At 45.2% G+C, this 25,450-nt stretch overlaps 1 protein-coding gene across 5 annotated transcripts in view; it reads left to right on the forward strand.

Annotated features, from left to right (window-relative positions):
• SYTL2 (synaptotagmin like 2) overlaps window positions 1–25,450 on the forward strand; it is a 119,176-nt gene that overhangs the window by 45,475 nt on the left and 48,251 nt on the right. For 3 of the 5 annotated variants that reach the window (XM_065936931.1, XM_065936935.1, XM_065936934.1), the window contains exons 2-4: window positions 8,150–8,643; window positions 22,397–22,548; window positions 24,501–24,636. In XM_065936931.1, coding sequence (XP_065793003.1) covers window positions 8,543–8,643; window positions 22,397–22,548; window positions 24,501–24,636 — 389 coding nt within the window. In that variant the 5' untranslated portion in view covers window positions 8,150–8,542. Of the gene's footprint in view, window positions 1–7,113; window positions 7,199–8,149; window positions 8,644–22,396; window positions 22,549–24,500; window positions 24,637–25,450 lie in introns of all 5 variants that reach the window. The other 2 variants (XM_065936932.1, XM_065936933.1) reach the window with 2 other exon arrangements.

Consider the following 25,450-nt stretch of genomic DNA (forward strand, 5'->3'; position numbering starts at 1 on the left):
CAGATTGTCCCACTTCATTTATTCCTCTCGAGGATTCTCAGGAGCCATCTGTGGGCTATTCTGTTTATCCTTGGATGCCTCTCTGAGGGTTAGCATTTTTTTTTTCTTTTGAACTTTTTATTTTGTGTTGAGGAATAGCCCTAGTGGCTCAGACAGAAAAGAATCTACCTGCAATGCAGGAAACCTGGGTTTGATCCCTGGATCGGGAAGATCCCCTGGAGAAGGGAATGGCAACCCACTCCAGTATTCTGGCCTGGAGAATCCCATGGACAGAGGAGCCTGGCAGACTACAGTTCATGGGGTTGCAAAGAGTCAGACATGACTAAGTAACATAATTTTGGGGGCTTCCCTGGTGCCTCAGAAGGTAAAGAATCTGCCTACAGTGCAGGAAACCCAGGTTCAATCCCTGCGTTGGGAAGATCTCCTGGAGAAGGAAATGGCAACCCACTCCAGTATTCTTGCCTGGAGACTTCCATGCAAGGAATTATCCATGAGGAGCCTGGCAGGCTACAGTCCATGAGGTCAAAAAGAATCGGATACCGCCGAGCGCCCAACGCTTTCACTGTCATAGCTGATTAGCAATATTGTGATAGTTCCAGGTGAACAGCTGGAAGACTCAGCCGTGTGTATGCATGGCATGTAGCCATTCTCCCCCAAAGTCCCCTCCCATCCAAGCTGCCACATAACATTTGCAGAGTTCCCTGTGCGATACAGTAGGTCTTGGTGGTTATCCATTTTAAATACAGCATGTGTACATGACCATCCCAAAGTTCCTAACTATTCCTTCTCCCTGGCAACAATGAGTTTGTCTTCTAAGCCTGTGAGTCTCTCTCTGTTTTGTAAGTTCATCTGTATCATTTCTTTTTAGGTTCCGCATACAAGGGATGTCATGTGATATTTGAGCATTTGGTTTTAGACGTGATGGTTTGTCACTGCCGGGGGTAAGCCTCTTAATTGATCAGGGCTGTCTTTGTTCCCCCCAGACCCACCCCGAATCGAGCACACTTGTTCTGCTCTCCTGCTGCCTCCCAGATTTTTCTTTCACGGCTTCTTTCTTGATGTCATGGGGCTGTCAGAACAGTTTGCTTTTCTTCTGAAAACCTCATCATGTGAGAGTCAGGACTTCCTCGAGTTTTCCTTCCCTTCCCTGAGGTCGTGGAAAATGTTACAGTCTTCCATGAGGCTTTGGGACAGCAGCAGCCATCCCAGACGGGAGAAGGTGCCGTCAGGACCCCTCCTTGGAGCCGAGCGAGTTGTGGGAACAAATGCTGCTGTTAATCAGGCTTTAGCCTGGGTCTGGCCAGCCGAATGATGGGGATTAGGCCTACGAGCCTCGCTCTTCTCTCTGCTGGCGTCAAAAGCAGACACCAGCTGTGGTGTTTCTCCCTCCAGTTTAACTTTTGGACAGCTGGCAAAGAGAATAGGCTTTTATAGATGTGGCAGAACAGGGCTGACACTTGCAATGTATTTTTGTTTGTTTGTTTTCTTCCAGTTTTATTGAGATACAATTGACATACAGCACTGTGTAAATCGAAGGTGTACAGTTGGCTCGGTGTTAAAAAACTGTTTGCCCGTGCAGGAGCCTCAGGAGATAAGAGTTTGATCCCTGGGTCAGGAAGGCCTCCTGGAGAAGGGAATGGCAACTCACTCCAATATTCTGGCCTGGAGAATCCCATGGACAGAGGAGCCTGGTGGGCTACAGTCCATGGGGTCGCAGAGTCAGACATGACTGAGCACACACATGTCCGGCCTAATGATCTGACTCACATACATCATGCAGTGGTTATCACAGTGACTACTGTGAACATTCATCATCTCATATTGATATAGAAATTAAAGAAATAGAAAAAAATGGATCTTGTGATGAACACTCTCAGGATTTATTCTCTTAACCCCTTTCATGTTTAACACGCAGCAGTTTTAATGTACTTATCGTGTTGTACAATCTGTCTTTAGTGTTTCTTTATCTCGCTCCTGAAAGTTTGTACCTTTGGACTGCCTTCTTCCAATTCCCCTTGTCCCCAAGCCTCACCTCTGGTAACCACAAACCTGATGTCTCTTTTTTTTTTATGAGTTTGCTCTTGAAGTATGACTGACCTACAGCACTGGTATACAGCATAGTGATTCTGTATTTCTGTATGTTTCAAAAACGGCCCAAGGAGAGCTCGAACTAAGCACAGTCTGCACCTGGAGCCCTCACGTGTCCCTTTCAGCTGCTGCCCCTGTGGCTTCTCATTCCTTATTTGTCCTCGACACTTCTCCCTTCTCACCAGAGCCTCACAATGATCTCCGTAAGGAAGGGAAGGTAGGAGTGAATGGATCCATTGTAGAGGTGAGGAAACTGAGGCTTGGAGAAGTCATGTGATTGATGTAAACCAGACAGTCGTGAGGAAGTCCTGGAGCTGGAACCCAGTGAGGAACACGTGACTGATTTTTCAGTGTGATGCCAGGTTCATGTTAAGGGGGAGCTGGAAGCTGAGGTTCCTTCCACCTGTGTTCACGGATGGGATACTTGAGCGCCTGTTATGTAGAGTGGAGCCGCAGTGGCAGGCGCTGGGTGGAGACCCAGAGCGCTTGAACACCCGGGCCTGCACATAAACCAGTGGCAGACAGACAGGAGTAGATGGGGTCTGGGATCCTGTGCTGAGGATCCTGAGTGAGGAAGTTAGGTGCTAATGGAGCATTCAGAGCCGCACCAACCTGGCCTTGAGAGGATGGGGAAGACGGCTGTACGATACGTGCCATCTCACTTGAGACCCAGGAGGTACTGGTTGAGGGAGGGGGGTTCTAGGAGGAAAGTGAAAGTGTAAGTGTTAGTCATTCAGTCATGTCTGACTCTTTTTGATCCCATGGACTGTAGCCCACCAGGCTCCTCTGTCCATGGAATTCTCCAGGCAAGAATACTGGAGTGGGTTGCCTTTCCCGACCCAGGGATCGAACTCGAGTCTCATGCATTGCAGGCAGATTCTTTACCTTCTGAGCTACCAGGGAAGCCCAGGAGGGAGGGTAAGTATATGCAAAGGTCTGAAGGCAGAAGGAGCTGAAAACGTTCAGTGTGGCAGGAAAAGAGCTTGGAAAAGAAAGCAGGTGTTAGTTCACAGAGAGCCCTGCAGGCCGTGGTGAGGGTTTTGAGCCTTAACCACTGGACGGTGGAAAGTTGGTGAAGGGTTTTAAGCCTGGGAATGTGCCCTCGTCACATCTGAGTTTTAGAAAAATCCTCCAGCTGCATGAGGAGCATGGGAGGGAGGGCTGAATCTAAGGAGAACTATTTGCTCATCCTACTCCTGCTGTGGACATGTCAGGCATCCCTGTTGCCAAGACTCATCCCTCCCGGATTTTTGCACTGGGGTTGCCCCCATGCTGATAGCCAGCTCTGGGCCACTGATTCTTCTGTGCTTAAGCAGAGAACGAGGGTCCATAGGCAGACAGAAGAGCTTTTTTTCTGCTTCCTCAGTTTGAGGATCTGTGTGCAAGAGAGAATTAAATGGGAGGTCAATATCAAGGCGACTTATTCTAACAAAGCTAGTGGTGACTTGTTCTAACAAATGCCAGCCCTACTACACACACAAGCTAGGTGGCAAATACCTCCATGAGCCTCATAGTCTTCATCTGAAAAACACACGTAGTAAAATGTTGTTGTTCAGTCACTAAGTCATATCTGTCTGTGGCCCCGAGGATTGTATGTAGCACACCAGGTTCCCCCATCCTTCATGAAGGTGATGCCATCCAACCATCTCATCCTCTGTCGTCCCCTTCTCCCCCTGCCTTCGATCTTTCCCAGCATCAAGGTCTTTTCCAGTGAGTCAGCTCTTCTCATCAGGTGGCCAAAGTATTGGAGCTTCAGCTTCAACATCAGTCCTTCCAATGAATATTCATTGTTGATTTCCTTCAGGATTGACTGGTTTCATCTCCTGGCTGTCAGGGGACTCTCAAGAGTCTTCTCCAGCACCACAGAATAATGAAACACCCTCCTCAGATCTTTGTGAGGATCCAATGAGATGATATATGTAAACGGCCAGGCATGTAGGAGCTGCCCAGTAAGAATTTATTCCCGTCTCCTTTTTTCCTGCCTTCGCTTATCACTGATCCAGAAATCTTACAGTCAACTCCAAGCCCAATACAGTCTGACCTATTTCCTTTCTGACCTGCTCCATTCTGTCCCTCAGGCACACTGATCGCCTTGAAGTTTCTCGAACACTCTAGACACACTCGCACCTCACGACCCTCTGACACCTGTGTGGCTTGTCTCCTCATCTCTGGCAAGTTTTTGCTCAGTTACCATCCTCTCAGTGAGACCTGCCCTAGCCACTCTCTTTAAAACTCCAACACCCCTCATCTTTTTATTGCTTTCCCAGCTTTATTTTCCTCTAAAGTTCTTATTACCTTCCCCAAAGTTATATAATTTAATTGTTTAATTTTTTTTGTGTGTGTGTTTTATTAATTTGTTCATTATCCCTTCCAACTGTCATACACACTCCCCAAGGACAGGAAGTTTTAAATGTCTTATTCATTTTTGTATCTCCAGTGCTTAGAACAGTGTCAGGCGCATAATGAGCTCTCAGTAAGTGTTTGTGGAATGAATAAATGCTTGATTAGCTCTCATGATAACTATTGAGAATATTGGGAGTTGGGGGAGCACCTGAGACTGAAGAGTCTTAACTGCCATCTGAGGGCTCTGCAATCTGGCTGGGTTGTGACTCCCCGCTAGGAGTCTAGGAGTCAAGAGTTCTAGCCCTTTACTCCTTTATCTGTAAAATGAGGACCTTGTCCTTTGCCTCACTAAATAGCCCATTTTTATTAAAAAAAATTTTTTTGATGTGTGTTTTTATTTGTTTATTTGACTGCATCAGGTCTTAGTTGCAGCACTCAGGATCTTTCATTGCTACACACCAGCTCTCTAGTTGTGGCATGGGTTCTGGAGCATGTGGGCTCAGTAGTTGTGGTGTTTGGGCTCAGTCGTTGTGGTGCTAGGCTCAGTCATTGCAGTGCTCAAGCTTAGTAGTTGTGGTGCTCGGGCTCAGTAGTTGCAGTACTCAGGCTTAGTTGCCCCACAGCTTTTGGGATCTTCATTCCCGTATCAGGGATGGAAACTTCATCCCCTGCATTGCAAGGTGGATTCTTAACCCCTGGACCACCAGGAAAGTCCCATAATTAGCCTATTTTTAGGAAAAACTTAACCCTAGAAGCTTCTACACAGAAACACTGGTTAGCTTGTAGTTCCCCTTGAAGATGTGGAAACCAACACTTCCCCTCTTGCCCCTCTGCCAGTTTCCACTGCTGGGCAATTTATTTTTCTCCTTTGTCTGCTTCCTGTCCTCAACTCATCGGACTTAAAAACAATCTCCCATTGAACCTGATGGCAGTGCAATGCCCAGGGACATGGTTCCCAGAAGGTGGCCTGAGTCCATTTCCTCGCCAGCCTCTGAGAGCTGAGGAAGTCACTGTGTGTGAATTAAAGCTACCGTGCATGAAAGAACTGAGACAGCTGTCCCCTGGTGAAGTTGTCTGCTTAGATTAGGTTCACTCAGTCATTTACTCATTCACTTATTTCTTCACATCGAGAGACTCACAGTCAGATGGGAGAGACGAGAGCAGACAAATCATCATAGCAGTGGAAACACATAGGTGGAGGAGAAAGCTTCTGTGTTCGTGAAGTCCCTGCTGCAAGTGTCTGTTGTGCGACAGCCCCAAACCTCAGTGGCTTCCAGCCAAAATTATTCATTTCTTGCTTCGGTACCTACAGACCAGCCAAGGTGGCCAAGCTTCAGGTGGATCAAGTTCTGCTCTGTCCCTGTATCTCTTTCTGGGGCCCAGACTGAAGAGGCAGTGGCTCCCTGGGGCGAGCTCTTTGTGGCCCATGGCCAGAGTACAAGAAGCCGAGTGAAACCACACAAGCACATCCACAGCCTGTACTTGCATCACGTTTATAACAAATCATGAGCCAAAGTCAGTCACAGGCCAGGCCCACCATCTGAAAGGTAGGGGTGAATACTCTGCTTAGTCTAGTGGCAACATGACTATGTGGTTCTGTTTCAGGGAAGGACTGAGGAGTTAGGAATACTGTACTTGAAGTGGCTTAGTAGTAATCTGCCTGCAACGCAGGAGACGTGGGTTCGATCCCTGGGTCGGGAAGATCCCCTGGAGAAGGAAATGGCTACCCACTCCAGTATTCTTGCCTGGGAGATCCCATGGACAAAGGAACCTGGTAGGCTACAGTTCATGGGGTCACAAAGAGTCAGAGCAACTAAACTGCGATGACAACAATCAACTGTGCTACAGTGTTTAGCTCACTTAGCTCCAGCTGTGGAAATGAGGGAAGGCTTCTTGGAGATAGTAACTTTCATCTTGAAGGATAAGTCCTTTTCAAGACAATTAGGCAGTCAGTAATATATGCAATTTTGTAGTATCGCATACACACACACACACACATATATATATATTTATATATGCACAAGTAGTAATTTATGCACCAGAGAATCCTGGCGTGCTACAGTCTGTAGGGCTGCAAAGAGTCAGATGTGACTTAGCAACTGAACAGCAACAACAGCAAATACATGGGAGTGCATGCTGATTTAAAAAGTGAATGTGAAGTGTTATCTTAAAATTCGCCTAGTCACTGTGGGCAATATGTAAAGAGCTACAGGAAGATAGCAATAAAGGTCACCAGAGTGCGTACCTAAGAAGTCCAAACTTCACAAGGGAGATCAGAAAGATACAAAAAAGAAAAGGAAAACATGTAACCAGTACATTCTTGCCAGCTGGATGGAACAGAAGTGTGAACTCAGAAAGGAAGTTAGAGTGTATTTTTAGCAGCTACTTTTGGTACAGGATGCAAGATATGCACTGCTTTCTAGCCATCATTTCATTTAATCCCAGCAACCCTGGAAGGATGTCCTAACGAGAAGCCTGAGCCTCGGAGTGGTTAGGTAACTTGCCTCATGTTTTGTAGTTAGACAGTCATAGTGGGAGTACTTCCTTGTAGATCTCTTTTGCCAAAGAGCAAAGAGTTTATTCATAGATATATTCATAGACATTACTATGTTACTGTACACGCTGTCTTTTATTGAGTAGGGCTGCTTTAAGATGTAGTCAACTCTTTTTTTTTTTTTTTAGTGTCTACTGTATATGCAGCACTCTGCTTGTTAAAGGACCCCAGTCCTGGAGTAGTTCCTCAAGTCTAGCCTGGCTGTGGCATTCTGTAGGTCTCACCTTATTCTCATTGCTCATAGGTTCAAAAACCTTTTTTTGAGTCTTTATTGAATTCTGTTATAATACTGCTTCTGTCTTAATGTTTTAGTTTTCTGGCCATGAGGCATGTGGGATCTTAGCTCTCCGATCAGGGATCAAACCCATACCCCCCACACTGAACTGTGAAGTCTCGACCGTTGGCCCACCAGGGCCTGCTCATGGGCTTAAAATGCCTCAAAGAAAATAGGATTCTTGCCAATGTTTCTATGCAAAAATGCTCACTTTGAATGGTGAGGTGTTTGGAAATCCTGCCTTTTTTTCCCCCAGATTATATACACACAGTCAGTGTTCTTTCTCCTGGGAAATGAAGGGAGACAGCTTGGTGAGTTGCTCCAGGTCCAGCAAAAGTTAGAGGTGGGACTAAGTGGAGAATAACTGTTTTCACTATGGTGCAAACTACCTCTACCTGATAATAATTCTTCCATCATTACGGAGCACAGATACATGCTAGTGGAACATCCCTGTGCATGAAGAAGTGGGCATTTGTAAATTTTTATTTCTAGTTTCCTACCAGTGATCACTTGACAACTGGAATAAGGCCTCCCTGTTCTTCTTGACCTTTAGTGTAAACTTTCAGCCTAGTGTCCTGTGCGTTTGCGGAGAGAACCACCATCTTTCTGCAACCATCCCTTCCCTCTGTGGATCGTTAAACATTGACAGGCATTTTTGTGCACTCTCCATCTCGGCAGTCTGGAATTGAGTTGAAGCATGTTTCATGACCCATTTTCTATTTGCTCAAGAAGCTGGCAGAACTGGTTTCCCTGATCTCGGAGACCATCTCACATGATCACTTTTCCCCCCAGACATGTTTGAAATCTTATAATAATGAGCAATGCTTATTGTTAATAATGAGAACCGCTGTCTGTCGCTGTCTGGTATTTACTGTCTCACGATTCCCCAGGCAGGTGACGCTCAGATCCTGTGGCTGCTCATTGAGTTGACGTTGGACAGAAGGAGAAAAAACTGTCTCAGGCTGGTCCAGCGAGGGGGCGTGAGTGGGAATGCTGCAGAAGGAACAACTGACCTGTCTGGCCAAGAATCCAGCATCCTGAGCGCTTCCTCTTGACATCACCCTCCAGACCTCTACTGCCTCGAGGGAAAGGGCGCTTAGGATTTTGCTCTCAGCCACCTAAAACTTTTGCCTACCCAAGAGAAGGCTTTTGCTGCAGAACTGAACAAGATACCATTCCATTGCACTTTTTTATCCTTTGATCATCCTGGCTACGGTGACTTATTCAGCTTGGGGAATTTGAAGCTGTGTTTTTTCCTGCCAGTTTTGTGAACACTTTTCAAAATGATCGACTTAAGCTTCCTGACAGAGGAGGAGCAGGAGGCCATCATGAAGGTTCTGCAGCGAGACGCCGCCCTGAAGAGGGCTGAAGAGGAGAGAGTCAGGTAGGAGGCTGGCCCTCTGCTGGGGGGAGGAGGGTGGTCTGCAAGAGGACGAGAAACTTCGTTCCTCTCAGCTCTAAGTGGCCATTCTGACTTGGAGCCTGACTTACGGGTTCAGGTGTATTTCCTGGCCAGAACTTTCTCCTCCTTGGTATCTCTCATCCCATAGGACTCATGCCAGAAATAGTCTTGATTAAAAACCTAACCAAATGCCTTTAACTTATTACATACTGGGTTAAAAATAAAATACTCTATACAAACACATCCATACATCTACGCTCTCCATATATATGTACAATGTGTACACACACACAAACACACATATTCATTTTTTTTTTTACTGAATCTATTTCTTTAAAAGTGAATCATGTACCAAATTAGAAAAAAAAATTTAAGTTTCTAAGGTTTTTAGAACAGAGAAGTAGCTCACATTTTTGTATATTTTCTTACATGTTTCAATTGATTTCAGCAGCAAGTTAAAATTGGTTCTGACTGAGCCAGTTTTTCATGTGTGTCCCTTGAGAAAGAGTGACACTGTTCTTGTTAGGAGGATCTCAAACCAAATGTTCCACATCAACAGTCCTACCACTTTCACCTACTGTGGGGTAGGAGGAGCATGAGATCAGAGTGCTAAAGAAGTGGGCTTGAGTTCAAGCCCTGCTATCTATTGCCTTTGTCATCTGGAGTTTTAAAGGCAGTGAAAGGCTTCCTGAATGTAAGTTAGTCATATTCATGGCATAACCCCCATTCCAGGAATTATCCAAAAGGAACATCAGCCATCTTCTTACTTCTTGGGACACCATGATCATAAACAATGGATTTATTTGTATCCATATTTTATTTATTTTTTCATAGTTGACCCTCATTTGAACTTGGATGCTTTGTAAAAGAACATGCTGAACTTCCCTTAAAGTACTCCAGAGTGTCTGATTATGGCTGCTCATCATAATTCATGTTAAACAGTGCTTAACAGATTGCAAGGGGCTTATAGGCCCATTATGTCTTCTGAGCTCACAACACTCATGCAGTTGGGGTGCTGGGTGGTTTGTAATTACACCAACCTGATGTGTGAGGAAATTGACCTTGAGACAGGTCAAGTGACTCACCCAGGCTTATGCAATCCATAGATGTCAGAAGTGAGAATTAAATCCTGGCCCGCGGGTGCTCATTCACTGTCTGCCGTCCCTTCCTGAGAAAACTGCAGCAGACAGGACATCCTGGGAGCCAGCCAGGACGAAGGCCGTGGCTGTCATGGACCCTGAGCTGTGACGGTGACAGGAGACGGCTGTAGGTGGTGGAGATCATGAGAATGGGGTTCCTTACTTGTCATGTGCCTTCCTCCAAGTTGCTGCTCCCCACTCTCAGCAAGTGGGGCGCCTCAAACTGTGTCCCCTGGAGAGCTGGGAATTACACCAATCAGCCATCAGGGTCTCTTGGTAGCATTCATCCTTTACCAGTCACAGTATATGAATGTCATCCTCTTATGATCCTCCCGGCAGCCCTGAGATTTGGCGAGGCAAGACTGTTAGACCCATTTTAGAAATAAGGGGGTGGGGGGAGCAGCACAGAGGAAAAATTAGTAGGTTTTTCAAGCACAGGGGGGAATGGGAATTCCTTTAATCTCTCAGAAGACTAGATGGAGAGAAAGCAGTGGAACTGAGATGGCCCCAGGGCCCCATCCCTCTTCCTGCCTCAAGACGTGGGAACTCTCAGTATTAACAAGCTGCCACCTTTGATTCCTCCCATTGTGGCACTAATGGTAAAGAGCCTGCCTGCCAATGCAGGAGACGCAAGAGATGTGGGTTCAATCCCTGGATTGGGAAGACCCCCTGGAGGAGGGCATGGCAACCCACGCCAGTGTTCTTGCCTGGAGAAGCCCGTGGAGACAGGAGCCGGGTGGGTTACGGTCCATAGGGTCGCACAGAATCGGACAGGACTGCAGCAACTGAGCGTGCACTCACCAAAAAGGTTTTATGTGTGATCTGTAATTCTGCTTCCTCTATCTAGCCGGATTATGAAGGCTAGAGGGAGGTTACCCTCCCTTCTATTTTAAACATACTGAATATTTTATTCTTTTTAGAAAATATTTATTGTGTGGCTGTGCTGGATCTTAGTCACAGCACGTAGGATCGAGTTGTGGCTACAAACTCCTAGTTGCGGCATGTGGGATCCAGTTCCCTGACCAGGGATCCGACCTAGACCCCCTGCATTGGGAGTGCGGGATGCTAGCCCTGGGACCGCCAGGGAAGTCCCCCTCCCTTCTATATTTACTTGGGCTCTGGGATTCCAGGCTATTGGGTCTTCCTCGTAGTTCTCCGATTCTGTATGAGTGGAGGTATTTCTCAGGCATCTACGGTAAGAGCTGAAAATATCCTTAAAAATTCCAAGTTCTGCCTGAAAGTGAGCCTGGTGAGGGGTGGGAGTGCGTAGCCCCTGGCAGCAGCGAGTCTGCAGCCCCAGCAGGAAGGCCGTGAGTCCTCTTGCAGAGGGGACCTTGCAGGGTCTCCTTCCAGGCACTGTTTCTGAGGACGCCTCCAGCTCCCGCTGGTGCTGGCCTTGTTTCTTGCTTTTGTGAGCTAATGGAAGATGGCTTGGGGTGGTGAAAATCTGGTGGGACTCAAACCCCGTTTGCTACCACTATCCGTTGTGTCAGTCGCTCAGTTGTGTCCAGCCCTCTGGGACCCCATGGACTATAACCCTCCAGGCTCCTCTGTCTTTGGGATTCTCCAGGCAAGAATACTGGAGTGGGTTGCCATTCCCTTCTCCGGGGATCTTCCCGACCCCGGGATCAGACCTGGGTCTCCTGCGCTGCAGGCGGATTCTTTACGGTCTGAGCCACCATTCTGGGGGCCTTCCTAGTTAGCCACCATGCAGTTTGGATGGACTTGGCCATGGGCGGGTCCAGGACTGCATGCCAGGGGCACAGATGGGCAGCAGGCCCACACCCTGTGGGCACTGAGAGGGGCCCAGCTCACAGCCTGCTCCACACGGGAGGAATGGTGCTCTCGAACCCTTTGCTTTAGCCCTGAAGGGACTTGGCGGATTCTGTGGCTGTCTGCTCCCGGACTGATGGAACAAAATGCTGCTCCTTGGGCTTTTGCTTTTCAGTCCTGTTAGCATCCCCTGGCTGTTTGTCTTTGGTGCTTCCATCGGAGTTAGAGCCTGATAGCTCTGGAAAGATTTCTGGGGTCCATATCAGTCAGTTTACAGATAAAGCAGGAAAAACCCAGAGAGGAGAAGTGACTTACCCAGGGTCACACAGAGAGTTAGTGCCAAAGCCATGATAAGAAAAGCTCGTGGTCTCCTGGTTTGAGAAGAACAATAAGGGCCCCTCAGTCAAAACTGATGTGATTTTGAATCCTCTCCTCACCACTAAATCAACTGTGGTTCATTTGGCAAGTTACTTGACCTCTCTGAGCCCTCAACTCAGAGACTGGGAATAACCATAGTATCAAACTCAAAGAATTATAGCCAGATAAAATAATTCTTTATCTTCTTAGCACATAGTAGATGACTGATACATTTTAATTTCCTTATTCACCACTCCACCTATGCCTCTAAGAAAAAAAAAAAGGGCAGAATTCTCTGGTTAGTGGTCTGATTCCTTAGAAGGAAATTACTCCTAAAGCTCTCAACTATTTATTAATAAAATAGTGGAATCTAATTGAGCACTCATTAAATATAGGCAACTTCTTTGGACTAATGAAAGGGATTTTAGGGTAATTGAAACATTTACCAGCCTACCAGTCTCTGCCCTCAAGGTATTTACCATTTATCGGATTATCAATTGCAAATTTAAAACCTCGACCTTGTTTCCCTAATGTGATTTTGCAATGCCCCAGTTCTCCTCCAAGTTGGTAAGTGACTTTAGAGACATAAATTAGATAATTCTATTTTTAGCCTAAGCAAAACACCATTAGAAAGGCAAATCTGCCACTGAAATTCAGAGTGCTATTTCAAATGCTGGTTCCTTATGGACTTTGGCAGTGAGGACATTACTAATGGACTACAGCACTGCTGCCTGCTAAGAGCAGACACTGCCTCAGAGCCTTTTTCAGTACGGCGGTGGAGGAGAGCTGCATTTAAACTGAAATCTGTCTGCCATTCCTCATTTATCCAGGAATGCTTCGAGTTGTTCACAACCAAACTCTTTCAAGACCGTTTGGAGATGATTTATCCTGTAGGTTACCTCCCATCCAAATTTCAGGGCTTCCCAGGTGGCACCTGCCAATGCAGAAGACTTTAGAGATGCGGGTTCGATTTCTGGGTCAGGAAGATCCCCCGAAAGAGGTCATGGCAACCCACTCCAGTGTTCTGGCCTGGAGAATCCCATGGACAGAGGAACCTGCCAGGCTACAGTCCAGGGGCTCACAAAGAGTCTGACACGGCTTGGCAACTAAACAACAGCCACCTGCAGACTTCATGGATGAGAACGCGGGTGTCGTCCAGAAGTGTCCAGTTCCCAAATGACTCAACCTGTTAATGGCAGAAAGTGGATTTGAACCCCAGGGAATATCCACTGTGGTGTCTCTGGAGTTCAGTTAGAAGACAGCAATTCCAGGTTGCTGCACCTGCCCCGCTACCGGCAGCCCCAAGTGCTGGGTGCAGTTCCCTACCATGCCCCTCTACCCAGCCTGCTTTCCTCACTGCCAGCTGGAGACATTTCACAAAGCATCAGGGCAGCAGACATCAGGCTGGATTCTTTTTCTCTCTCCCGGCTGCCTCCTCCCTCTCTGTCCTCTTTTTTTTTTTTTTTTTAAGAAACACCACGACACATACATAGATGTAATTTTGGTCTTATATGGTTTGAAAATGACAGACTCTGGAGGTGGTGTTTCCTGTGTTTTGCGTCACACTGCCAGCAGGAAATCATTGCCCCCGGGCGTCTGTACACCGCCAGCACTGTGCCCCCCACCCCATAAACACACAGCCACATCTAGGGTGATGGGTGTTCATGCAGCAGATAGCATCTCAACCGCGACCGCATCTTGTGATCCTCAGCTGCTGCCTTAAGCCCTAGTTTCTATGAAATGAAGGCGGTTGTCATTGAAGAACTGCCTTCCGGCACCTCTGATGGTGTTTTCTGTCAAAGCAAAGGGGAAAGGAACCAACATTTGTCCAGGATCCACATTGTACACAGTGGGACATTTTCCCCTTTGATCCACGCCACAGTGTAGCCAAATCCACTCAACAAGGAGGAAATGGGGGTGGGGGTGAGATTAAGAGCCCAGTAACAGTGAAACCTTGCTCATCCAACTACAAAGCTGTTTCCCACACACTGTGCTGCCTCACAGCAGACTGTGGGGACCTGTAGTGTATCCACAACATGAGTGATGCATGCTTCGTCTTATTTTCCGCTGTAAGGAACTTTTCAAGTTTATTTCATTTCACATGTGTTTGTTTTCAGATTCTCTATCACAGGTTGAATTCCTTCATAGAAAGAGTGAAGTGTGATAGCCATCTTAGAAATCAAAACCACATTTGGCTCTCTCCAGCAGGGTGGGAAATCAGTAGAAAGAATGTGGGTGAGGAGGCAGGCTGGCTTCTGGTCCCGGCTTTGTGTGACCTTGGGCAAACCTCTTAACCTCTCTGGGTTTCAATTCATCTCTGAAGTGAGGCCATTTGTAACTAGCCAAGGTTCATTCCAGCTCTCATATTCAAAACAAGCATCTAAGAGTACTTTCAAATCACCTAGTCTAACCCTCTTGCCCAGAATATATTGAGGGGTTAAAAAAAAGTATCTAGGGAATCAAGCGGTCAGCCTCCCTGGCCAGTCTGCTGATTCTCATTATCCACAGCTGATCAGATAACATCGTCGAGGTTCTGCCTATGATGCTAGACCTTTGCTTCCTCATGATGAGTAGCTAGAATCTGGGGTGCACTGTGTAAGTACAAGGAAGAAAGCTGTTTGAATCCAGGATGAAGGGTGTCACTGTTCTGCCATTTCTGTGGAAGTGCTCACATTCTTTCTGCACCATGGGGGTTGGCATTGGCAGTCAGACTGGCTGTAGATTAACGTTTTTATGTATAGTTCCAGGCATATACCTTGTATGCAATAGGAAATCAGTGAACTAATGGATAAGCAAATGAACAGATCAGGCCTTTAACATTCAGAGGAGGCAAGGTGGCCATCTTCTGCAATTGACTGAATTCTTTGGGCATCATAGTAAACCTGTAAGGATTAAATGAAGTAATTCATGTTAAGTGCCATGCATGAAGCCCGGTATAAAACACATGCTTAGTGTATATTAGCTGATGGAATGGGGGCATGACCATCATGATCCGCCTGGAGGGCTGGCAGGACAGTGTCTTCTCTAGGCTGAGTATTCTTCTGCCTTCACTTTGCCCAGCAGCCCATGGGTATTTTTTGAGCATCTTCTCTATCCTCCGCTCTCTACTAAGTATAACGTGCAAGTGGAGAGGATGGTAAGGTATGAAAATTGTGAGGGCCAAGAAACTTACCCTTTTTCCTACTTCAGCTAAATGGTACAACAACTAGAGAATCAAATGCTAATTTGTTGGTACAATTCAAGTTCGAGAAAAGTGAGAGATCAATGTAGGCTGGTAGAGAAGATTTTTTTTTTTAATTTTTAAAACTTGAAGTATAGTTAATTTATAATATTATATGTTTCATATTAGTACTGCATCGGGATTCAGTATTTTTATAGATTATATGTCTTTAAAAGTTATTGCAAGATAATGGCTATAATTCCCAGTGCTGTACATTATATCTGTGTTGCTTATCTATTTTATACATAGTAGTTTGTATTTCTTAATCTGGTACCCCATCCCTATTTTGCCCTTCCCCCTTTCGCTTTCCCCTTTATTTTCCAGTAGTTTGTTTTCTGTATCCCTGAGTCTGCTCTTGTTTTGCATATACATTCATTTGTATTATTTTTTGTTGTTATTGTTCAGTTGCTCAGTTGTGTCTGACTCTGCCACCCCATGCATGCCAGGCTTCCCTGTCCTTCACTATCTCCCTGAGTTTGCTCAAACTCATGTCCATTGAGTCAGGGATGCAATTCAGACATTCCATCCTCTGTCACGCCTTTCTCCTCCTGCCCTCAGTCTTTCCCAACATCAGGGTCTTTTCAAATGAGTCAGTTCTTCACATCAGGTGGCCAGAGTATTGGAGCTTCAGCATCAGTCCTTCCAATAAATATTCAGGGTTGATTTCCTTTAGGATGAACTGGTTTGATCTCCTTGCTGTCCAAGGGACTCTCAAAAGTCTTCTTCAGCAACACAGTTTATTTATTTTTTAAAAAAATTATTTATTTTACTTTACAACATTGTATTGGTTTTGCCATACATTGACTTGAATCTGCCATGGGTGTACATGTGTTTCCCATCCTGAACCCCCCTCCCACATCCCCCCCATCCCATCCCTCTGGGTCATCCCAGTGCACCAGCCCCGAGCACCCTGTATCATGCATCCAACCTGGACTGGCGTTTCGATTAACATATGATAATTTACATGTGTCAATGCCATTCTCCCATATCATCCTGCCCTCGCCCTCTCCCACAGAGTCCAAAAGGCTGTTCAATACATCTGGGTCTCTCTTGCTGTCTTGCATACAGGGTTATCATTACCAACTTTCTAAATTCCGTATATATGCATTAGTATACTGTAATGGTGTTTATCTTTCTGGCTTACTTCACTCTGTATAATAGGCTCCAGTTTCATCCATCTCATTAGAACTGATTCAAATGTATTCTTTTTAATGGCTGAGCAATATTCCTTTGTATATATGTACCACAGCTTTCTTATCCATTCGTCTGCTGATGGGCATCTAGGTTGCTTCCATGTCCTGGCTATTATAAACAGAGCTGCGATGAACATTGGGGTACACACAGCAACACAGTTTAAAAGCATCAGTTGTTTGGCTTTCAGCCTTGTTTATAGTCCAACTCTCACATCTGTACACAACTACTGAAAAAAATCACAGCTTTGACTAGATGGACCTTTGTCAGCAAAGTGTTGTCTCTGCTTTTTAATATGCTGCCTCGGTTTGTCATATCTTTTCTTCCAAGGAGCAAGTGTTTTTTAATTTCATAGCTGCAGTCACCATCTGCAGTGATTTTGGAGCCCAAGAAAATAAAATCTGCCATTGCTTCCACTGTTTCCCTTCTATTTGTCACAAAGTGATGGGACCAGAAGTCATGATCTTAGTTCTTTGAATGCTGAGTTTTAAGTCAACTTTTTCACTGTCTTCTTTCACCTTCATTAGTTCCTCTTCACTTTCTGCCATTAGGGTGGTATCATCTGCATATCTGAGGTTGTTATTTCTCCCAGCAGTCTTAAATCCAGCTTGTGATTAATCCAGCCCAGCATTTTGTATGATGTACTCTGCATGGAAATTAAATAAGCAGGGTGACAATATATAGCCTTGATGTACTCCTTTCCCAATTTTGAACTAGTCTGTTGTTCCCTGTCTGGTTCTAACTGTATCTTCTTGACCTGCATATAGGTTTCTTAGGAGAGGGGTAAGGTGGTCTGGAATTCCTATCTCTTTAAGAATTTTCCACAGTTTGTTGTGATCCACACCGTCAAAGGCTTTAGTGTAGTCAATGAAGGAGAAGCAGATGTTTTTCTAGAATTCCCTTGCTTTCTCTATGATCCAACGGATGTTGGCAATTTGATCTCTGGTTCCTCTGCCTCTTCTAAACCCAGCTTGTACATCTGGAAGTTCTTGATTCATGTACTGTGAAGCCTAGCTTGAAGAATTTTGAGCATTACCTTGCTAGCGTGTGGAATGAGCACATTCCCCAAGTAAGTGACATCATACAGGATTTGTCTTTCTGTCTGACTTATTTCACTACCCATAATATTCTCTAGGTGCTGAGAAGATTTTACCAGCACTGCCTAGGTGATAGGGGTTTTTTTCCTCCTTTTTTGGTCATGCTATGCGGCCTGCGGGATCTTAGTTCCCCAAGCAGAGATCACACCTGCGCTTCCTGCAGTGGAAACACGGAGTCTTAACATTGGACCGCCAGGGAAGTCCCTGATGGTGGGATTTCTTTTGTAATCTACATCTCTACAGAATTTGGGCTTTGATGTCTTGCATGTGGTTTCATCTGTAAAATATTACAAATGGCTAAGATAGAAAAAGAGATTGATTAACTCTGGCAGTCATTATCATGATAGGAAATATGTAAATAGCATTTAGTGCATTTGAATGTATTTCCTACTTTTCTGCCACTTTAAAAGAGATGAACCAGAAACCCAGCCTGGGTTCTTACTGCAATGGGCTTACTGGGAGCCTGACTCCCACAGCACTGCAGGCTTAGTGGGGCCAGAGGCTTGGAGACAGTCAGTTAGGCAGGAGCAGGTCAGGCGTTGCCTAAGGATGCTTACAAAGTGCCTTTCAGTTGAACAACAAAAATAAGTAAACAAATAATCTCATGAAGGGAAATTGGGAGTTGTTACACTCTGAGGGTTTGTGGTCTCCTTCAACAAGCTCATGGCTGATGCCAGATTTCCTTCTGCATTTCCTAATCCTCCAAGAGATGAGGGGTCCTGCCTGAACCGGAGAAGGCACTGCCATTGTGATGGGCTCGGTTCGCTCAAGCCCAGGAACAGCAGGCTCTCATCTCTTACCCGACTCACACCAGGCTGGCTGCTCTACACTTACGTGTTAACAAGTTATCCACTTAACAGCTTCTAGGCATCAGTTCCATGCCGGGCTCTGTGCTAGGGGCTCTTGTTAGAAAGGTGGTTAGGAGGTAGTCCTCGCTTTCAAGGGGTTAGCAGAGTTCGCAGGTCAGTGTGTGAGATGCGTGTGCAAACAGATCATTGGAACAGGGCGTGCTGAGTGCTGCCCTGGAGGAGCGTGGGAGCACGGAGAAGGGCCTGCCTCCCGGTGCCCTCGGGGGTCAGGGAAGCCTCCCCCGGTGAGGCGGGGCGTAGATGTGAAGGATGAGGGGTCACGTGCTGGACAGAGAAGTGAGAGAAAGACATCCCAAGAGAATTTACATTTACTGGTCTCTTACCAGGATCTAGGCACTGTTAGGGACTTCCAGGTAAATACTGCCTTTAGTCATCCTAGCAGTCCTGCAGAGTAGGTTTTATGTCCCCCATCTTTATATACAAGGAGACTGAAACTTAGAGGGTTACAGGAAGCTGCCAAAGATGGCATTTAAGCAGGGTCAGAACTGGAATTTGGGGCCAGTCTGGGGAGAGGCCAAAGCCCATAGTCTTTCTGCCACAACCCCCTGCCCTTAATGTCTGCAGAGGTCATGTAAGAGCAGTTTGGAGATCAGTGAGAAGTCAAGTGGGGAGCATGGGAGCAAGTGCTGGAAAACGAATCGGAAAAGTTAGCCTGAAGCCAGGTGATCAGGGGCCACATCGGATATTCCTTCCCTCCAGAAGTGCTGAGTGAACACCCACTGTTCTCCAGACACGAAGCAAAGATATACTGAGTACAGGCCCTGCCCCTTGGGGCTCATTGTCTAGTCGTGGAGAGCTGGAAGGACTTCTCTTTTCTGGCATTGAACTTGAATGAGGTCCTTTTGGGAAGAGAAGGCAAAAGCTCCATCAGCAACCAGGGTGGATTATTTGTTCTGCTGAAAATCTAGGCAATGATTCCACATGTAAGCAATATCATATGATATTTGTTTTTCTCTGTCTCACTTCACTCAATATGACAATGTCTAGGTCCATCCAGGCTCCTCTGTCCATGGGATTTCCCAGGCAGGAATGCTGGGCTGGGTTGCCATTTTCTTCTCCAGGGAATTTTCCAGACCCAGGGATCAAACCTACATCCCTGCCCTGCAGGCAGATTCTTTTACCACAGAGTCATTTCACTTTTTTTTTTTTTTATCGCTGAATGAACACATCTTCTTTTTTTTTTTTTTTTGAACACATCTTCTTTATTCATTCTTGTTGATGTACATTTAGGTTGCTTCCATGTCCTGGCTGTTAAAAATATACACTCTACTGTATATAAAAATAGATAACTAATAAGGACCTACTATATAGCACAGGGACCTCTACTCAATACTCTGTAATAACCTATATGGGAAAAGAATCTAAAAAAGTGGATATACATATATGCATAACTGAATCACTTTGCTGTACAATAGAAGCTAACACATTTTAAATCAACTATATTCCAATAAAGATAGTTGAAAAAAGAAAATCTGGGCAACGGGCAGTCATTAGACACGTTTCAGAGGAACCATGACCCCTGGTGATTCAGAACCATGGAGTGAAGGCACTGTCCCTGTTAGGATTTGGTGATGGGCTGTCACTACAGCATGTGTCCGAGGGCTGTGATCGGACGTGTTTGGCATAGGGTCACTTCCTTAAGTGGAGAGCAGAGGCATTTCCAGCAGAGAGTCAGAGTCTGGCTGGAAAGTGTCTCTTCAGGCACACTTGGCAGAGAGAAAACGTACTTGCCAGAACCCTGGTGACTGCCCCTCCTGCCTTCCCCTTTCCTGGGTGGGCCTTTGTGCAGCCCTTACACGCAGCTCTGCCACCACCTTGGTGTGGCCGCCCTGAACATTCTCTGGCTAAAACACTTAGATTTGCTACGTTAGGTAGTGTGCGTATTAGCTTGAATGACAATCATCAAACCCTGATGGATTTTTGCAGCACAGTAACTTCCAAGAGTTGAAAGTCTCCTTAAGGCTTTTATTCTACTTTATTATAAGTACAGCTCTGTGAACAAGAAAAGATAGGTTTTTTTGATTCTCATTTTATTGACATGGATAAGGAGGTGTGGAGGTTATAAGACTTGTCATTGCAGAACAGTGTTTTTTTCCCTCCACTGTAAAATGGGGGAGACTTTAGGAGGATGGTACTTGGTTTGTTCTTTAGATTTTAGCTTTTCCATGAGCATCAGAGACTGTGGAACCCTTCGAAGCAGTATCTGCCCAAATGGAATTTACCCCTGCCTGCACTCCCTACCCCACCTAAGTTTGATCTTCCCTGATCCCAGCCTGCCTTGTTGAATTCATTTTCCTAGAATTAAGAACCATGGACATATAGGCTTCCAGGAAAGTCTCCGAGAAGTTCATATCACTGAAATGGCAAGAACTGATGAGCTGATAACTTCCCCACCAGTTATGCACTCAGTGTTTATTAGGTGCCAGGCCTACACAGACGGTAGTGTACGTGCAATGGCTAGCTTAATCCTCATAGAAATTTCATGAGGTGAGTTACTATTACTAACCCCCTTACTTTTTAAAGATTTTTTTAAGGTGGACATTTTTAAAGTCCTTCTTGAATGTGTTGCAGTATTGCAGCTGTTTTAGTTTTGCTTTTTTGGCCACTGAGGCATGTGGGATCTTAGTCCCCCAATCAGGGATCAAACCCACACCCCCCTGCATTGGAAGGTGATGTCTTAACCACAGAACCACCAGGCAAGTTCCTTAACCCCTTTTTAGTTTTTTATTTTTTGTTCTTTTTTTTTTTTCATTTATTTATATTAGTTGGAGGCTAATTACTTTACAATATTGTAGTGGTTTTTGCCATACATTGACATGAATCAGCCATGGATTTACATGTGTTCCCCATCCCGATCCCCCCTCCCACCTCCCTCCCCATCCCATCCCTCTGGGTCTTCCCAGTGCACCAGCCCTGAGCACTTGTATCATGCATCCAACCTGGGCTGGTGATCTGTTTCACACTTGATAACATACATGTTTTGATGCTATTCTCTCAGATCATCCCGCCCTTGCCTTTTCCCATAGAGTCCAAAAGTCTGTTCTATACATGTGTCTCTTTTTCTGTCTTGCATATAGGGTTATCGTTACCATCTTTCTAAATTCCATATATATGTGTTAGTATACTGTATTGGTGTTTATCTTTCTGGCCTACTTCACTCTGTATAATGGGCTCCAGTTTCATCCATCTCTTAGAACTGATTCAAATGAATTCTTTTTAACGGCTGAGTAATATTCCATGGTGTATATGTACCACAGCTTCCTTATCCATTCGTCTGCTGATGGGCATCTAGGTTGCTTCCATGTCCTGGCTATTATAAACAGTGCTGCAATGAACACTGGGGTGCACGTGTCTCTTTCAGATCTGGATTCCTCAGTGTGTATGCCCAGAAGTGGGATTGCTGGATCATATGGCAGTTCTATTTCCAGTTTTTTAAGAAATCTCCACACTGTTCTCCATAGTGGCTGTACTAGTTTGCATTCCCACCAACAGTGTAAGAGGGTTCGCTTTTCTCCACACCCTTTCCAGCATTTATTGCTTGTAGACTTTTGGATAGCAGCCATCCTGACTGGCGTGTAATGGTACCTCATTGTGGTTTTGATTTGCATTTTTCTGATAATGAGCGATGTTGAGCATCTTTTCATGTGTTTGTTAGCCACCTGTATGTCTTTTTTGGAGAAATGTCTGTTTAGTTCTTTGGCCCATTTTTTTTATTGTAACCCCTTTTTAAAAATAAGGAAACCAAGGCTTAGGGAAGCTTAATATGTCCTCTTTCTCTGGGGTATTTGCATTTAAACAGTGAACACACAAGCCTGCAGCCGAAAATTGAATTTGCTCTTGAGAAATCCCAGGCGTCATCTGGGCATCGTGGCTTAAATCTTTGAATTTTTGAAAAATGTTGGCATTGGATCCTCTGACCTTTTAGTTAAAGCGTACAACTGGTTAGTCATTTGGGAGGTTTGTGGGATCTCATAAAACACTGAGAGCTTCACTTTGGCCATATACTTACAACTTCTTTGTGCAGTGTCACTGTGAACTCATTTACTTACCGTGGATTTATAACAAAGTAAAGTGTTTTTCCTTTTGTAGACATTTGCCTGAAAAAGTTAAGGATGACCAGCAACTGAAGAATATGAGTGGCCAGTGGTTTTATGAAGCCAAGGCAAAAAGACACAGAGACAGAATCCATGGTGCAGATATCATCAGAGCATCCATGAGGAAGAAGAGGCCCCAGGTGGCAGGTAAGTTGATTGGGCTAGTGCCTCTCAAGCCAGCATTTGTTTGGGAGAAGTAGTCCTTGGGAGAAGGGAAGGGTGTCACCATCATTACTGAAATCTGCAGAGGGAAATCATTTAGGGGTGTGCTTTGCATAATGTGTGGTCCTGTAGGTCAAAATCTTCTTGGGTTTGGATGGATGAAGTCTGGGCTAAATGACAGTGTGGTAAAGAAGGACAAAGAAAGTCCTTTAGCTGCCATATTGACTCAGAGTAACATTGACAATTGAGGCTTATAAATGTGTGTGTGTGTGTGTGTGTGTGTGTGTGTGTGTGTGTGTGTGTGTGTGTGTGTGTGTGTGTGTGTGTGTGTGTGTGTGTGTGTGTGTGTGTGTGTGCGAGCGCGCTCTCTCTGTCATGTCTGACCCTTGGATGATAGCCTACCAGGCTCCTCTGTCCATGGAATGTTCCAGGCAAGAATACTGGAGTGGGTTGCCATTTCCTACTCCAGGGGATCTTCCCAACACTGGGGGATCAAATCTACATCTCTTGTGTCTCCTGCATTGGCAGGCAGATTTTTCTTTTCTTGTTTACCAGTGTACCACCTGGGAAGCTCTTATCAGGGATCTACCATCTCTTCTTTCTTTGGCTCTTAACTAAAAATTCAGAACCTCTTCTTCTGAGTAGAGTAACAGGAAGAGATTAGCCTTCCTGCTCAATGACCGTGACACCTGGTACTTCCTTAAAAACCAAGTACATCATTTAAGGGACTGTAGAGACAGCATTTTGGAGGCTTCTTTAGAATTCTGTTGAGTTCATTAAATATTTACCAGGTGCCTTCTCTCCAATTAACTCCGCACTAGTCAGTGTAAACCTTTACCCCTGAGAACTAGCCCCTGTCTAGTTCTAACCTGTTCTCAATAAGGAAATTACCTCTTCGGCGTCTAATATATTACAGGCATTTGTTCCCTAATATTTCTAATTGTAGTAGCAATCTTGTAAGGTAGGTATTATTATCCTCATTATGTATATGCAATATGTAAAACTCAGAGAAGTGAGGTAACTCGCCTAAGGTCATCAACGGGCTATGAGCACTGCATAGCTCATCGTAAGGAGTCAGGCCCCATCTATAAGGAGCGTGGGTCTACATCAGAAGGGCTGAAATCCCAGCTCTGACATGCATCCTCCCAAAACCACCCAGAACTTCAGAAATCTTAAAGCGTCCCATGGGTTATACCAAGGGCTCCATTTTGCAGCTGAAGAAAGTAGACTTATGAGTAGGGAGACCTATGAATGTATTTGAAAATTGGGAGTCCTCGATGGCTCAGACAGTAAAGAATCTGCCTGTAGTGCAGGAGACCTGGGCTCAATCCCTGGGTCAGGAAGATCTCCTGGAGAAGGGCATGGCGACCCACTCCAGTGTTCTTGCCTAGAGAATCCCATGGACAGAGGAGCCAGGTGGGTTACAGTCCATGGGGTGGCAAAGAGTCAAACACGACTAAATCGACTAAGCACATGTTGCTTCATCTTAATTCTTAACACTGATGGAAGTATTACTGGCGCTTACTGGCTGTGTGACCTTAGGCAAGTCTCTTGATCCCTTTGGTCTTCAATTTTGAAATCTGTAAACTTGGAAAATCTTTACCTCCTCAGAGGATTATGCATGCAAGGGACTCAGCACTTTGCCTTGAACTTAGTCATTGCTCAGCTGATGATAATTATCCAAGAGGTACAGGTAGAGAGCAGTGGGTGTTCAGAGACCAAAGAGATTATTTCCTGAAGAGGGATCACAGAGGTTTTAAGGGGGCTCTGGCATCTGAGCTAGCATTTGAGAACTTGTAGAATTTGGCTGTGTAGAGACTGCAAGAGGAGGAGGCAGAGGAGAGGAACATTCCAGAGTTTAGAGCTGATGTGAGAAGCTGTAGGTTGTGGAGAGGACAGATGGATAACCTTCTTGCCTTTATTGTTTCCTGTTTCAGATGAGCAGAGTAAGGACAGAGCAAACAGGACAATGGAAAGCTGGGTGAATAACGTCCACAAGGATGCTTTCCTCCCCCCAGAGCTAACTGGTGTTGTAGAAGAGCCGGAAGAAGATGTAGCCCCAGCAAGCCCCAGGTGAGACCGAGCTCACGGAGAGAGCTGCTACACATGGGGGTCCTGGCTAGGTCCTGCTGTGTGTGCGTGCAGAGGCCAGCCAGGTCGCGTGGGTGTGGGGAGGAGGGCAGGATGAGAGAGTTCTGAGCCCTGATATGAGCAAAGCCTGAGCGGTATTCTTTCTCAGCTTCCAGAATATCTAACAAATCTGCATATTAAATAAAATTAAAATGTCAAGTGGTGATTTCTTCTAGCACCAACTAGAGCTGTTATTTTTTTTTCCAATTGTTATTTGTGCTAAAGGTTTCTTCATAGAGTAAATAAAAAGGTACTCCAAAATGAATGTAGAGGAATAAGTCATTTAAGAAAGAGATGAATGGGGAATTCCCTGGCGATCCAGTGTTAGGACTTAGTTGCTTACACTGCTGTGGGCCCAGGTTCCTTCCCTGGTCGGGGAACTAAGATCCCCATAAGCTGCACAAATGTGGCCAAAAAAAAGAGAAAGAAATGAATGATCATCAAGTTGTTACAGCCTGGAGCAATAGAAGAAGTTTAAACACAAACAGCAAGCAGCCTCAAATTGGAAATTCAATATATTATATATATTGAATTCCAATCCTGAATTTGCCATTTATTAGCTATTTGACCATGGGCAAGTCATTTAATCTCCCTGAATCTCTTTTCCTAACTATAGATAAGAGTCATACTGTATAAGACAGTTTCTGATGAGAATTAGTACATAAAATACCTGGTACATGGTAGGTACTGAATAGACGCCTCTTAAGGATGCTGATTGTCCTCAATATTTCAGTCTTGCTTTTGTGTGTTTTCCATT

This window comes from Muntiacus reevesi, chromosome 5, assembly GCF_963930625.1.
Source record: "Muntiacus reevesi chromosome 5, mMunRee1.1, whole genome shotgun sequence".
Classification (NCBI taxonomy): domain Eukaryota; kingdom Metazoa; phylum Chordata; class Mammalia; order Artiodactyla; family Cervidae; genus Muntiacus; species Muntiacus reevesi.